We start from the raw sequence: 16,052 nt of genomic DNA on the forward strand, positions 1-16,052 counted from the left end.
AAGAAAATCACGGTATCGCAACCTTTGCTTTTACAGCAGAACGCCATAAATCTGTGATGGGGAAAGGTCACGAGCATGGGGGACACTGAACGCACACACATACCGCCACTGAACACGCACACGCACACCGCCACTGAACACTCACACTGCCACTGAACACTCACACTGCCACTGAACACGCACACCACCACTGAACATGTTCACATACACTGCCACTGAACGCACACACACACCACTACTGAATGCACATGCACACTGCTACTGAACACGGTCACGTAGGCTGCCACTGAACGCACACTAAACACGCTCACAGCCACGAAACATACACACCGTCATTGAACATACTTATTGCCACTGAACACGCTCACTGCCACCAAGGAACACAGACACACTTCTGAACACGCACGTCGCCATGTGCCTTATAGATATAAGTAAAAAAAGTTGCTCCATTAGTCCTAAATGTCTAGGACAAATAATCATCCACCTTTATTAAAGCCATTTCTTGCTTGTTTATTTAACTTTAAGAGGCCACACAGTTAATATTTGGATATAATTTTCCACTCGCAGTATAAGTGGCACCTTCGCGCTGTCTGCGAGTCTCGCTATTCGCAGCGTAATGTGAATACAAACGGGAGTTTTTGCGTAACTGCCGGAGGACGACCTTGCTGTCTTTGCCGCAGCAGTGTGTGTGACAATGCCCTCCCCCCCCCATCTTGAGCCCCCAGCATCCAGCGCGTTGAGGCGCGGCAAAATGGGCCAAAGCCCCACCCCCCACTCTTCACCAGAGTGGCGGCTTCGTGGTCCGAACGTGATGACACAAACATGCTCTAGCTGCACTGGGAGGGGGCAGTGGGGAGCTCCCCCCCCCCATCCAGTAGTGCTGTAATGAATTCATTATTATTTGCAGATGGGGGGGCTCACTGGACTCTGCACCGCCACAACACGTGTGAGTTACGTATCATTGACATTAAAGCTCGGGAGCCGTGTTGCGGTGGTGGGTAGAACGGGGGGGTGTCCTGGGACCACGAGCCCCAGGCAAGTCCACGGGCGGAGAGACGTCCATATGGGCCGCGCCAAATGGGTCATAACCGGGGGAGGCTGATTTGACCGTAAAGCTTCCGGAAGCAGTACTGGTCGATCGCAGCAACCCCTCCCTCACGTTCTTACACGAGTCTCACACACGCAGGTGGAGGACGCGCCCATGTGACGAGGGTAACCCCCTCCCCGTCCTCCTTGATCTCAGCCGTCGGCACAGGGACCAACATGAAGCCAAAGCGGCCATGGAGAGGGCAGCGGGGCGTGGCTAATCGTCACTGGTCCGGCTGGACTATCCATCTCTATCATACAGGACAGGAGCAGAGCAGCCACCAGGCAGGCGAGCAGGAGAGAAGCATCGACATGACAGGCACACCAATGACGGCGAGGACTGAGAAGCAAGGCGGCATCCACAGGAATACCTGATTCCCGGAAGCAGGACTCGGCCCCTAGGCCTCGTTACAGCAAGCGAGCCCAGAGCCCCGGATCCCGGCCAGAATTACACCCCACTGCGTAAATTAATGAGTCCAAAACTAAAAGAAAGGCCTGGTCTCTCTCAGCTTCCTAAAAGCTCGCATTAGTGAACATTTAGGCTGCAGTTTCAGAAAACGGGGAAAACCAGCAAGCGGCACAGAAAGGTGCGCGAACCACACAGACCCGTCCGCACCATCGATCCGCCCTCATCGGAACATAAACACCTCGCCCGGTGACATTCTCACCTGGCTGCCCACTCGGTCTCTCAGGCCACCGACGTGGAGCAAAAACAGTTAAAATTGCTAATCCAATGCACCTTTCAGAAAAAGAAATACTAGGAGAGAGAGAAGAAAGAAGGGGCCATAAAAGGAAGAGTGGAAACAACACAGATGTTCATCTCTAATGCAATTTCCATTCAATTTCCTAAGTGCAGTCCCCAAGTGCAAACTAGTTTAACGTTATGTTTAGCTTGCAAATTCTTTTAATAAATAATGAATGCAATAAAAACCTGGAGATCAATTGTGAGCTGAGGAATCATAAAAGGATCCCTTTGTGTCGGCTGCGTCTGCTGATTCGGACACTTTCCCCATATTCAAATTGGTCGTGTCAGTTTTAAAGATTATGTTGAAATGTTTTGATTGCTTTCCTGATATCTCTCACTATCTCTCTCTCTCCCTCTTTCTCCCTCCCTGCGTCCGCAGCCCCCAAGTCTAATAACGACGAACCCTCTTTGCCCCCCCCCCCCCTCTCACCGCTCCTCGCCAAATTAAAGCAGGACAGGGGAATGAGCAGCGGGCCCACACACATTACATATAACCATCTGCCGCTGGGGCGGAGGGCGCCGGTCCGATCGCCACTGACGGGGAAGCGGGCAGGTTAGCTGAGACACGGGGAGGCCCAAGGATCCACCCCCCGCCCCCCACCCCATCACAGAGGCACATTAAGGACACTTCTGTTGTACCACTCAACCCGAGGTTACCCTTACAGCAACAACAGCAAAAAAAAGCTCTTTAGCTCAGTCAATTATTAACCATTTAGCCCCTAATACAAAATAAAAACACTGATAAAACCAGCCGCTTCTTTAGCTGCTCTCCTGCTGCCTTCCCTCTCACTCTCTTCGTCAGGGTAGATGAGTGTGACAGATTGATTCAGCACAACACAGGACACCAATTCTGCAACCTGGGACTGTGTGTGTGTGCTTGTCCGTGCTGTGTGTGTGTGTTTTTCCGTGTGTGTGTGTTTATCCGTGTGTGTGTGTGTGTGTGTGTGCTTGTCTGTTCGTGCATTTGTCCATATATGTGTTTGTCCGTGTGTGTGTGTGTGTGTGTGCATGAAAGAGAGAGAGAGTGTACGTGTGTGTAAGAAGGTGAGTGCAGGGGATGGCCGGGTTGGGGGGGGGGGGGGGGGCTCTAAAAAGGTTAATTACTGAATCTTGCCCAAACTGGCCATCTGGACCTAAGCAAACACAAACACAGGCCCCCCTCCCCTCCCCTCCGCCCCGCACGGTGACTCCTGTTCCCGACCTACCCAGAGAGAGGGGGCACTCTCCGGGCCGCACACTGCCCGTCCGCTCGCTCCGATGGCCGTCCTCACCTACGCTGACTTGTGTATGCGCACCTGGGCCAGCTACACAGGCCGAGTGTAATTACCACAATCATTCTCAGAGCCACTGGGTGTCTATAGCTGGTGCAGACAGGCTGCTGGTCTGTAGGTAAAGGAAGCACATTGTCGGTTCCTTCCGTGTGCTGTCTCCTCGTTATCGGACACCCTGGACAAGAGTGACAGACACACAAGCAGCCATCGCGTGACTGTGATCTCAAACGAGACATGCTTATCTAACTCCTCACGTCCGATAACGCGTTGTCACCTATTTATTGCTGATTTGGCGTATTTCTATAAAAATATTTTGCTACTATAAATATGTTACAAAAAATGTATAAATAATTCGTAATGTTTCGATGTCTCGTCGTTTGGTGTGTAAATACACAGTCTATTTAAAATAAAATAGCACTTGTTTATTGCGGAACATTGCATGTTAAATTACAGCGCAAACTGACCCACGTAACCGTACACTGTTCGGGTTAATGTTAAGGACATTTCTCACGTAAATTAAATAAAGTATCATTTACCGGGACAGGTATCCGACTAAGGCTTGCATTCACCGACATTAATAAGACGATCGCTTACCAATTACACGGCGGATTGCACGTGCATTTTAAATGGAAAAATGAAGCAACACGTTTGTTAGGATCTTGGAATAAAGTGTTTTTTTCAAAAGAAAACAGATGTTTGCGAAGGCCCTGTTCTGTAAGCATCGTTGCACTTTAGAAATACAAGCACTTTTGCCATTTACTTTGCAGTAAAAAAAAGACAAATACATGCTTGGTACCTGATGATCGACAAGACAAATGAACAAAGTTTTTATCTTCCATTACGGACTATTTATAGTTAATCGTAATACATTTTACTGCTATTGATTTCATTGTTAAAACTATGCGATACTGCTTTTGTAAGCAGAAAGAAGTGCGTTGATGTATTTGGTTGAAACGGGATTCCTTCTTATTCAAACGTTTGCCATATATAGCCAGGTGAACAATTTAATTTTGTTCAAAAGATTATGTTCATCCACGAATAGGCCTATTTAAACTGAGGAAAAAAATAAAAGGACTGGATTCCTTCAGTTGTTCTGTTGATAAATCCCTATTTAACGTACTATAAATTCGAAACGCATATTACTGTATTTCCTTTTATTTTGATAATTGTTAAAGCGATTGCAATGACGGCATAATTGTGCTGATAAACTTTCCGCTCTCCCCAAAAAGCGACCAAGGCGTACATTAGACGGTGCTTCGGATGTTACTTTTATTTACTGTCTTCTTTTTAGAGGTATATTGTCACGGTGCCCCATTGTCGCTGCGGCGCTGGAAAAAGAGACGCAATTATGGGCGAGCAGACAATTGAGCACCGGCCCTAGAGCCTCGGGGCTCCGGAGGTCGCGGGCATAAAGCGCGGTCCCGGCCTCTTTAAAGTTGCCCTTCCCGTTGGCACTGCTGGGGAACACTAATGCATCTGTCATGGTAACAAGCTAAGAATAACATCTAGACATCAAAACGAGTAGAGGATCCACCTGAAGTGATTCATTCGGATCTGTCTCATTGATTTATTAAACGCACGGCAACATCTGCAGCCGCACATAGGCGCTTCTGCGAGATTTCGTCTAAGACCAATTGTAATGGAAAAAGGCATTGAAAGTGGGGAGACATAAATCAAAACACGATCTGCATGCGGTTTCAGGTTAAGGTTTGTTTTCCGAAACATCCGTGCTTTCCTCACATACTGAACGACGATTGGGAAACCCCTCAAATACGAGAAACTATGTGTAATTGCAATTACTGTTTATGTAGCGTGTGCATGGTGTCAATACGGGCCCTTTCAACCTCATTTTAGACCTGTAAGTATGAATCGCGTAAACAATTAAGTAACCCAGTCTGAAATTAAAGTTTAATCTAAAGTCGGCGTCCTTGACCTGATACTATAATTGTATGTACAATATTGCTATTTAGGCGTATGCGACTAAATCACCTCAGGCCCGCGTTGGCGATGCGTGAAAGAAGGCTGTCCTTAAAACTTAAAAAGAGAAAAAAAATCTTTTTGTGTTTCACATAGAATCAGAGCCCGAAAATGTTTCGTGACAATTACATGAGACAAGCATTACAAAAATGTCAATTTAATTTCATTCTTTAAAATGCACACGTTTCGGAACAATGGACCCCCTGCCGACTTTCTCCTGATGTACCTCACAATTCTTAATTATTTCTGAGAGGTGGCCCAGTCCATTTATTTTCACTCAGAACCGTCCCAAAATAAATAACACACACTGAAAGGTCTTAACGCACAAACACGCAAGTATTGTGTAAATTACTTGATAAACCACATATTTTTCTAGAAATAGCTGAGTAGTTAAACGCATTCCACAGGCAATAAACAGCAATTGTGATTAAATTAAAATACGCCATGCAGTCGTTCGTGCACTTGACATGGCGCGCATATGTCAGCGACATTGTATGTAAACCGTGAGAAAACATTTTTAAAAGGAGAAAGGCTTTGAATAGCATGTATATTTCTTTAGCTTTTATCTTTAGTAAACAATATCCTTTTCATCGACATTTAATACCGAAGCTGCAGACGTACTGCGCTGTGTGAGTGATGAGATTACATCGCGGCGCACTGTAGTGAAAGACAAGAGCAGATGATCCTACACCGATTATTTAAAAAACAACTACCATTTTCTTCTTGCATATTTTATATGTACAAATCGACAGTTTAAATACAAATAGTCAGGAACCTTTTTTAATGAGTGAAACAAATAATCGTCTAGCGATCTGTACTATATCCGACAGAGCATTAAAAGAGTTTGTAAAAAAAAAAAAAAAACATCCCGTAAGAATTTAAAACCGTTTTACAAGGTTGAAAGCCCGTATTGATGATTTAATCACTTGTGTAATTGTTTGCAATTTACGACCGCATTTTAAAAGCATGACAAACATTTCTCCTTAAAACACGTTAGAGTGGAAGAGAAAAGCCATCGTGGTAAAGTTGTGTAAAAGAACGAAAAAGTACATATCTGGGTCAGCCTGCTCCGAGGGTGTCATATGAAAAGAACTGAATAGCGTTTCTCATTCCGCATTTGGTCATTCGGAGATAAGAGAAATCACCCCCATCTTTAAGTTTGTTTATTGTTAACGTATATATTTTAAAACATGAATAAAGAAGCAACCATTAAGGCTAAAGTATTAAGAAAGAACGTATAAGGATATGCTATAAGAAGAAAAAAAACTATTTATGTGATGCCCGTGCCTTTGCGAAACGTGAAAAGTTGAGGAACTTTTTGGTTGCCCAACTTTACATCTGCAACTATAGATGGTGTTTGGGACTTTTGCTGCCCCATGGAAGGGGGGAGCGCAGCGACTCGTATATACAGAAAGACAAAGAGACAAAAAACGACATTAGAGACGACAGTGCTGTAAACATCTGTGTCTGACCTGGCGTTGGTGCAGTCGGTATATAGCGCCTCGAAGTCTTTCCTAGTGATGAGTTTGCAGCGATTGACGCCAGGCTGGATGGCTCCGAGCCCACGCAGAATCCGGACCTGCTCCACGGTGCACACCACGGGAGATATATCCAGCCGCTTCAGCTTCGTGTAGACAGTGTGCAGTCCACCGACTAGGTGCTTCAGGAAGAGATCAAAAACCTGCGGCAGGCATATCAGCTCCTGTCCGTCCACGTTGAAGGAAGCCACCTTGACCCCGTGAACCTCCACCATTTTACACTCGTTATTAACGCTGGTGCCGTTGCCGTTGCCCCCGCCGCCTCCTCCGCTGCTGATGAAATTGTTGATCATGCTGCTGGTCAGTCTCGGGGACTCGGCAGGGCTTGTGTACAGGGGATCGGAACGAAACAGTCCTCCAGACCCCGGAGTGGAGGTAGGGGAGAGCACCGGGGGAGTTGCTGATACGGCCATAGTCACTTTAGTTTTTTCCTGTACTTCCTCCACTCTCTCTCCCACTTGCGCTTTTCACTCTCTTCTCTCTCCTCTTTCACGCTCTCTCGCTATTTCTCATGCACTCTCTCTCACGCTGAGTAGTAGGCAATAGGCTACTACCTTACTCGCAAGTGTGGTGGTGAAACTGAGAATCGCTGCATTCACTGTTTCCATCGGCCAGCCCACTGTGGCATGATTGGCACCTCGGCAGACCAATGAGCGGCGCCGTTAAACACATCCAGGTATCTTACTGGACCTCTGGCCCAAGCAGATGGCTATCCAGCTACGAGTGGGTCGGGTTATCTCTGACAGTTAACCATTTTACCGAGCAGGAACTTTTAAAGGACTTTAACCGTATTATTAGTTAAATATATATATATAGAAGTGCTACTTGCCATCTTTGTTCACGTCTCACGGCGAATGTATTTTATATGTGCTTGTATTACAATAGATATGACAATAATTTGAATAGCTTAATAATGACAGTTATCCTAATTATGCTGTAAAATTATGTATCACTGAATAATATTCGTGAATTACTTGTACTAAATATTATTAGCTGGCGTTAATATATTTTACAGTATGTAAAGTCAGGGATTTGTACGTATTCTTAAAGTCATCAATCTTTTTATTGTGTGGGTTATGCCATGGAAAAAATACATACCGCAGAGTCTGCCATTCATATGTCTTCTTTTGATTAACGAGAGGTTTTTGCTCTTTGGGTTCACAATGGGGGTGTTTGGAAAGGCCGATCGCCGGGCGTAGCGTCTTTTCAAGGACCCCCACACGCTGTGCCTTCCTACAGAAGCCCGAGCGGGAGGGCGCTGGGCGCTTCAGACTCGCCTGTCCCGGTGGGTGTTGGCACATTCCTGCAAATATATTCTGGGTCTTACATCCGCGTAATATCTTGCGATGACATAATTTCCTTCAGTCTATATTGTGGCAACGCCGTAAAATAATACTCAGAAACACATTTGCAGAAAAGTATTTAAAATTTGTACCAAAAACAATTCCGGCCCAGCGAAAATAGATACGCAAACACATGAGTGAGTATTGTATTGTCCAGAAAAAGGGAACCTTTTAAATCGACATTATAAAATAATGTGTGGACATGATGCTCGATTTAGGCGTCAAGTTTGGAGCGCGGAGAATATGATGTATATATATTGCAGGATATTAGGATTTTTAGAGTGGAGCTAATTTCAACAAGCGGGGTTAGATTTAATCAATATTCAACGGTAAAATACCCAAAGTATTGCCTCTGACTTTATATTTGATCAAATATATTAATTATTGCAGTATTATTACAGTACTTGGATTATAATTCTGTTAAATTTCAATAGCGGATAATTGATGACAAACAGACTTTGGATATATAAAAAAATAGAACTTATTGTTGGAAATTCATGCCAAAAAGCTTTTCGGTTGCTTTGGCTTGACACCGTGTGATGGAATACGGACTTGATAGATAAACTAAGCGTTTCTATTGATTCATTATAGCGTAGGGTGTCATAAAACTGCGTTAAAATACGTTATCGCTGACATAAAACGTGATTCAGTTTTAAATCAATTCAGATTTTAGTAATACCGTTATATTAAGTGCAAAAATGAAGCAAACCCTCTTTTCATTAATGTAAAGCTTAGTTTCCTATAGTGATAACTTGTGGTATATTTTTTGTAATTTACATTAAAAACCATGAAAATGTTGATATAGCCTCTAAAGAATCGTTTTAGATTAAATGTCTAATGATTGTTCGTTTGTTTGTTGTGTAGTTTGCAGACATGAGAAATGGGGGCATCACACAGCGTGTTAGAACAGGAAGGTATCATTAACAATGGTTAAGACTCCTGCACAATAAATCGGCAGTGCCAGTATGACACCAAGTGTTAAATTAACACTGCGAGTATTAAATTAACACCGCGTGCGATCTCTTAACACCGAGAGTGTTCATTTAATTTTAAAACATTGCACAGTCACCCTCAGTGTTAACACTACCAAATGCTATGAACTATGTACACCGTATTGTCAGTGCAAATGATGATAGTATTCTGTGTAAAATGAAAACCAAACACAGACTGTTTCGTGATAAGCGGCTTCGCGCTGCATGCCGTACTGTCTCTTCTCAGCCTTCGCAGCCCGTCACTGTGTGGCGATGAAGACAGAAACACGCTCGCTGACAGGTGGTACGTTTTACCGCCGCTGCACCGCGGCGCTCTGCCTGACCTGTCAGTGAGGAGGCTTTTTATCGCCTGAAATGACTTCGCACAGGATCTGAGGTAAAGAAACTTTCCATCTGAGAGAGGTATCGGTGTGCTGTAGGGCTCGGGATCACACAACTCTGACTCGCTCCCCGCAACCATGTACATGGCCAGAGGAATACGTATCGTTCTGCCGTTTTGTCGCTCACTTCTGTTACTAGAAAGGCATCTCATTGGCGCCCCCCTTCTGGTGATTTGCTAGTAATGCAGGCTGTTTACCCAGCACTGCGTGGAAAAAAACGATGAAACTATCAACAATATTTTATCACTATTTGTAGTCATTATTATTATTCTGACTGTACTTCTTAAATCAGCAAAACTTCAGTTTTGTCATTGTAATAATTACCTTGCCACCCAACTCGGTGAGGCACAGTTGCAACCTTGAAACAGAGAATGTTTCAGACCTCCCTACGAACGTTTAAAAAATAGTACAGCAATAACAGTTAACCTCTCTGCTTGTCTTTTCGGGGGCCGATTGATTTTGTAATGAGTGCTTAAATGACATGCAAATTCCTGCATCTACCTGGCAAAATTAAAGGCTTGGCAGTAATCTGGAAATGAGGTACATATTTTAGCCTGCTCCCAGTTGCACCTGTTCATGATTCAGCACCCTTTGGCCCCTCCCCCTTTACTTTAATCTTAAATGATTGTCTGCTTTGCATCCCCCCACCCAGAATGTGCATCCCAGCACCACCATCTCTACTCTACCAACAGAAAGATGGTGCTCTTCTCATCCCACAGCCTGCAACCCATTCCTCACAGGGAAATGGGATGTACTGACAACCTCGCTGCCATTGAATAAAAGGTGCTCAACTGGGCCCAATGCACCGAAATGTCGCTTTTAGTGACGCCTGCATTTTGTTCATTAAGAACCACAACAGAAAGGAGTGGGTGTGTGATTGGCTGCAAATCACCTAATCCCAAGGCATATTAAACACTATTGGTCAAACAGTGTCTTCGTCAGTCATGTGACTGATACTTCAGAAGGACAAACGAAAAGTGCAAGAGATGATGACGATACTCCACAGCAATGTGGAGGAAACCACAGCCATTTAAAAAATTCAAGCAACAGCCCAGTACAGTAATGACATAATTACTTTTTATAGTTTTTCTTTATGGAACTATTTATTTTTTATGTGGTAAAGGTCATGTTACATGTTTGTATTTCTTTGAAATTGTTGCTGGCATTTTCAACAGTTCTATTGATAATTTAGTAACTTATAAACAAAACACAAGTAAGCTCACTAACCACATTTTATGCCTCATGTTTATTCCTTGTCTAGAAAGTTCCAGAAGCACATTAGCTAGGCCCAACTGCTGACCAACTGCTGGGCCCCTGAGCAAGGCCTGCAACCCAACTGCTGAACAACTGCTAGGCCCCTGAGCAAGGCCTGCAACCCAACTGCTGAACAACTGCTAGGCCCCTGAGCAAGGCCTGCAACCCAACTGCTGAACAACTGCTAGGCCCCTAAGCAAGGCCCTCAACCCAACTGCTGACTAACTGCTGGGTGCCTTTGCTAGGCCCCCAGCCCCAAGTGCTCCTGGGACATTGGGCCACCTTGTTCTTTGATCCACACTTATGCATAACTCTAGATAAAAGTGTCTGTAATAAATGCTAATTTGGGTGCTAAAGCTTTAAACCTTCTATGACATTATACTCGTTCCCTAAATACCTGCTGTGAGTCTCCCAAATCTGCTTTAGGTGTGACAGTTTAGTTCGATTGCGCAATATAATTACAATTTTATAAGGTCTGCATTCATATGAAGGTTGCTTAATTATATAAATTCATAGTAAATACATTGTTTAACCAATAGGTAAAAAAAGAAACATTTATTGTAAAAAAAAAATGCAGCTCTTTTGAAGAAGTTTGACCAAAGTTTGCAACTATGCCTGCACTGTGACGTTTCGCACGACGCTACTGGTCATGACCATGAGGGCACACAGTGCTTACGGAGGCCAGCATACATGCCCAGGGCGGGACGACCCAGGAGGGGATCAGATTACCACCCAAGACTGGCTCCCGCTCCAAGTCACAGCCAGCATGCATGACCTCAGGCTGAGGAAGCTGATGTTGCTGTGGACATCATGCCTGCCTTGTATCAGTACTTATTCACAATGCCTGCATAATTCTACAGGCTGTAACAAACAATGCTGTGCTTTCTATTTCCTAGAATACTCCACTTTCGCATACATGCTCAGCAGACACTGCCTGTGGCATTTAATCCAAACACGAAGATACATTATCGCCGCACTTTGATGATGTCATCGCCGTAACTCTATGTATCTGTCAAACCCCCTCACCTACATTCGGAGCATTAATAAGGAGTATTTTTTTTATTCTAATATATATAAACTATACAAATGGAACCTTTAAGAGCGATCACTGTTAAATTAATAACATCATGATATTCCAAGCCTAAGCTGAATATTTTAAGAGAGTTCATTGCCAGCTCTAATTTCAGCCGCTTGGAACACGTGTGAGTGCTAAAAAAGTTACGACAGTTTGAATGCACAAAATTCAATTACAGAGATTGGAACCCTCCTGCGAGATCCTGCCGTTATGCATTCCTTATTATCTGCCCTGACCTGTACGTCTCCTTTGGGTTAAGTCATTTAATGTAAAGTCAAATGCTGAAGGTGACAAGGAAAATGGGCTGATTCAACATGCTGCTTACAGTCAAGCCTCTTCCTACAACATGTCCTGTAACGTATAGAAGTCACATTTTTTCCAGGCTGGATCGGCAAATTAATCTTTTAAATGCTGACAAAGATGCAGCCGCTTTTAAGCTTCAGCATAGGAGGCTTGGGACTGTTACTCCAACAGAGGGGATATTGTTTAAGACGCGCAGCACATGCTACGACACGGTGACTGTGCAGGTGGGCGGAGTCACAATGAAGGGTTGCTCCAAGGCCCCGCCCCCTATCCACTCCATAGGCTCAGCTTTGATATAGGAACTGCCCGGTCACCCACAATGCACAGCAGCGCACACTCAGCCTGGTCGTAGCTTAATCTTAGCTTAATCTCACCTGAATGGCCTGCCTCCTTAATGTGGACAGCAGCACGTTCTGGATGGTGAGGATCTGTCACGTACATCGACGGATTTAATGTGATTCAACGTAAAGCCAAGCAGAAAAGGAAGGGGGGGGGAGCCAGCGAGGGACAGCGAGCGAGGGACAGCGAGCGAGGGACAGCGAGCGAGGGACAGTCTCATCTCCATTTTGTGTTATTAATTCCACTCTGCAGAGTAATTGTAATGTAAAATATTATAGCAAGGCCAAATGCAAATACCTGCTCTCCTCCATGTAATGAAATCTTTTTATTAATGTGTGCAGAACACAAATCAATAACAATAATAAATTACCGGTGATTGTAATTGAATGTTTTCCTAATTTTATTGTCAGCCATGATAAATATTCATTCCCATTACAGGCCCTTAAATTAATTACGCCATACCATCTTTTGCGAGATGAAATGTAACGTATATATCAGGAGTGAAGTAATGCATTTGGATGCCGGCGTGTGCCAAGCGGGGTGACGGTTAAGGCAGAAACGGTTCTCCCCTGAAACCCTCGCAGATGGAGGCTGAGCTTCTCGTCTGAGTCCTAAGATGGTCCACCTGGCTGATTTAATGCTGCATTTTAATGACGTCCTCACGCTCCCTGGCTCTCCTTTCTCTCTCTCCCGCCCGAAGGAGCTACATTCCCTCTGTCACAACCGGAGTAAGTAAGCTGCCTCTATTGGCCCTGCAGTGGGTAAACTATATGTACACCACGAGTAGCACCTGCGACGTTGCTTATTAATTGCCCCTCATAACCTTTGACCCTTCACGCGTGTTTGTGTCGCAAGACGGGGTGGCATGCCCGCCGAAAAGCGTGTTTCTGTCAAACCGACGCTTCTAGTATGAAAGTTAACCGGCAATTCGTTTGTCACCTTCATGCCGCTCTCTCTGTTTCTCTGGAGCAGTATTTTATATATTCAGGCCTACGGATTATATAGCAGAAGAAAACGCGGAGAACGGTCACGTTTTTCAGAGGCAGAGGGCGGACGAGTGTCGAGTGCTGAGGACAGGCCTCCGATGCATTCCTTCATTGTTAATGAAAGCAAACCTCTGAAAAGAGATTAAAGGAGATTAAAACGGAATAAAAACAGTAGTTTGCAATTAGATTTTTCTTTTTAATGTGAGATTTAGCCGCACTACAATAATAATACAAAGATGCGGAGATTCAGGAATCCGCAGCTCTGTGTTCTTATCCAGAGGGTCCACTTGTCCAGCTGGTAATTTTCCCGTAAGGGCGCTTAACAGCTCAAACTGCATAATTATCATCTTCAATGCAGCAGCTTCACCACATTTCCCAGTTCTGAGACCAACCGAGATTTGAGAATCCTGCTTCGCCGCTTAACTCCCCTGCAATGGAGCGACGCGCCATGTAAACTCACAGATCTCCGGCGGACCTCGTCTGTTGTAATATCTCTCCAAGAAGAAGGGAGAAAAAAAGGATGGGGGGAGAGAACGGCCTACACCCCTCTGCAGTCCTCCCTCAGGACCGCGGGCGCCATGCGGTAAACAGAGATTCTCTCTGAAGAACAGAAGACGCAAAAGCGGCAGCGACATCTCCATCGAGGTCCTCAGAAGCAAAGATCAAAGACGCATCTTAGAGAGGATGGCAGCTAAAGGTATAGCTGCTTGGAAGATGAAGCGCTCCCGATACTTTCCGACAGAAACATGGAACTTACAGCAGCAGCGTTCTTTATACCGCAGCCAGGGAAAAAACTTCAGAATTATCCGGTCAATGGCACAGCTTGAATCCGCACATGATTTGAATCAACACTTTTTTCATTTTTCCTGGATTAAAAAAACACATTCCCTGGCAAATAAACAAGTGATATTGATTCACCTTTTCCTAACTTTAGACACACGGCCTTGATAAAAGATATATTATTCTTGGGGTGGATTACAACAAAAAAATGCTTGTTATTGACCATCTGTTCTTTTCACTTGTTGTTTAAAGGGAAGCAAGATCTTTTCAAGCATATTGAAGTTGTTTATTTGAAACGGACTCTTTGCTCAAACGATTCAGCACCTGTCCTCTGAGTTACCCATTGTCTGTGTGTCATGGTGGTTTCAGGGGAGGAGGCTGAAATTTCGACAGTCCTTGAGCTGTTTGCCTTCCCGTCCGTGGAGTGGCCCAGTTTTATCATTCAGCTTGGCAGACATTCTGGTCTGGACTGGCTTTCAGAATCGCCAGGCAGACAGTAAGACATGAATGGCGACCTGGCATGATGCGGCCATGTAGGGAAGGGGGCATCCCGCCCCCCCACCCCCAAGGACACAGGACTGGCAATGTGTCTCCCATAATGACAATGTGCGCGGCTGTTGTCATTGGTTACCGTATGTCAGCCTAGTCCCTTAAACTGCAGCTCTGCCTGACACCATGGGCAGCAAGGCAGACTATCAGACCACTGGAATTCTTAAACAGATACAAATAAATCTGCTGATGTGAAACTATACACTGAAACGGCTGCCCGTATAGCAGGGAGCGTAATGCCGCCATGCGGTGATGATGCTTTTGCCCGTCAACGTTCCAGACCCAGCCGAGGCCTGCCGTTGGGTTCTCCTGCACAAGGTTCCGGATCCAGCCGAGGCCTGCCGTTGGGTTCTCCTGCACAAGGTTCCGGATCCAGCCGAGGCCTGCCGTTGGGTTCTCCTGCACAAGGTTCCGGATCCAGCCGAGGCCTGCCGTTGGGTTCTCCTGCACAAGGTTCCAGATCCAGCCGGGGCCTGTCACTCGGTTCTCCTGCACACCCCACAAGGTTCCAGATCCATTCTTTTCTGACTTGTACTGGTGCACTGGTGACAGGTGAACGGAGTCACAGTCCTTAGGTCAGGATGCATTTCAGACACCTGCAGAATTTAGGGATTAAGCAGATCGTATGAACAGCAATGTGATCAAAACATTGATGCTTGTTACTATAACCGCACGATTTACATTTTATAAAAGAAAAATTCTTTATTTTTTGTCATATGGATTTATTGAGTATCAGTACATCAAACCAGAACAGGGGGATAATACCAAACTAAAACTAATGGGCATTTTTCTTTGCTGTTATAAACCACATGTTCCTGTGCATAACTGTTGAATCTGATTGTACTGTTGGACATGTGTGAAGCGCTGTAACAGTACTGTGGTTCACGCCAATATTTCTCATCAGTCCAGCCATGAAAACAACCAGCCTGCAAGTGTTACAGTCGAAAAAGAGGGTATTTTATACGGCGACGTAGCTACTATGTTCAAAAGCGAAGAGTTTCCATCCTCGGAAACAGACTATGAAAAGGTTTTTATTGCGTGATATAAAAATTCCTCACACCAGTTCTGCACGACGGGAACGGGAGTCGTTACTTAACGTTTTAAATGGACCTCAGGACCCGTTGTCAACATCCGGCGCATAATTTCATTTTAAAGCGACATCGACCTTTGGTTAGATGACAGTTTCCCCTTTAACAATCCAAGCGATATTTATTATTGCACAACCGATTCAGGTTTAAACATGATGCGCACATACCATCTATTTAAAGAGTAAAATGTAAAATCCATGCCTAATAAAAAAAACCAGTACGGAAAGGGGGGTGGGCAATGCAAACTCAATATAAAGAAAGAGAACAGTGCGTTCAAAGCATAGTGCCCTTGAGCAGGGCTTCATTGAAGTGCGGGCCATTGAGCTTCCACTTGCGGCATAAAAGG

At 44.8% G+C, this 16,052-nt stretch overlaps 1 protein-coding gene and 1 long non-coding RNA gene across 5 annotated transcripts in view; one reads left to right on the forward strand and one right to left on the reverse strand.

Moving 5' to 3' along the window:
- Positions 1–7,185, reverse strand: part of dacha (dachshund a) — a 136,299-nt gene extending 129,114 nt beyond the window's left edge. For both annotated transcript variants that reach the window (XM_048995168.1, XM_048995167.1), the window contains exon 1: positions 6,552–7,185. In XM_048995168.1, the coding sequence (XP_048851125.1) occupies positions 6,552–7,030 (479 nt within the window). In that variant the 5' untranslated portion in view covers positions 7,031–7,185. The remainder of the gene's footprint in view (positions 1–6,551) is intronic.
- Positions 7,153–11,422, forward strand: LOC125720100 (uncharacterized). Of its 3 annotated transcripts, none has more exons than XR_007385349.1 (4): positions 7,153–7,293; positions 7,799–7,902; positions 9,179–10,115; positions 10,594–11,422. It is a non-coding gene; the product is annotated as an uncharacterized LOC125720100 (long non-coding RNA). The 3 variants fall into 3 exon arrangements; XR_007385348.1 differs by lacking the exon at positions 7,153–7,293 and having other exon boundaries at positions 7,662–7,902; positions 9,179–9,328; positions 9,985–10,115; XR_007385347.1 differs by lacking the exon at positions 7,153–7,293 and having other exon boundaries at positions 7,662–7,902.
- Positions 11,423–16,052: the final 4,630 nt, after the last annotated feature.

The sequence above is a fragment of the Brienomyrus brachyistius genome, chromosome 24 (assembly GCF_023856365.1).
Source record: "Brienomyrus brachyistius isolate T26 chromosome 24, BBRACH_0.4, whole genome shotgun sequence".
NCBI classification, from domain to species: Eukaryota; Metazoa; Chordata; class Actinopteri; order Osteoglossiformes; family Mormyridae; genus Brienomyrus; species Brienomyrus brachyistius.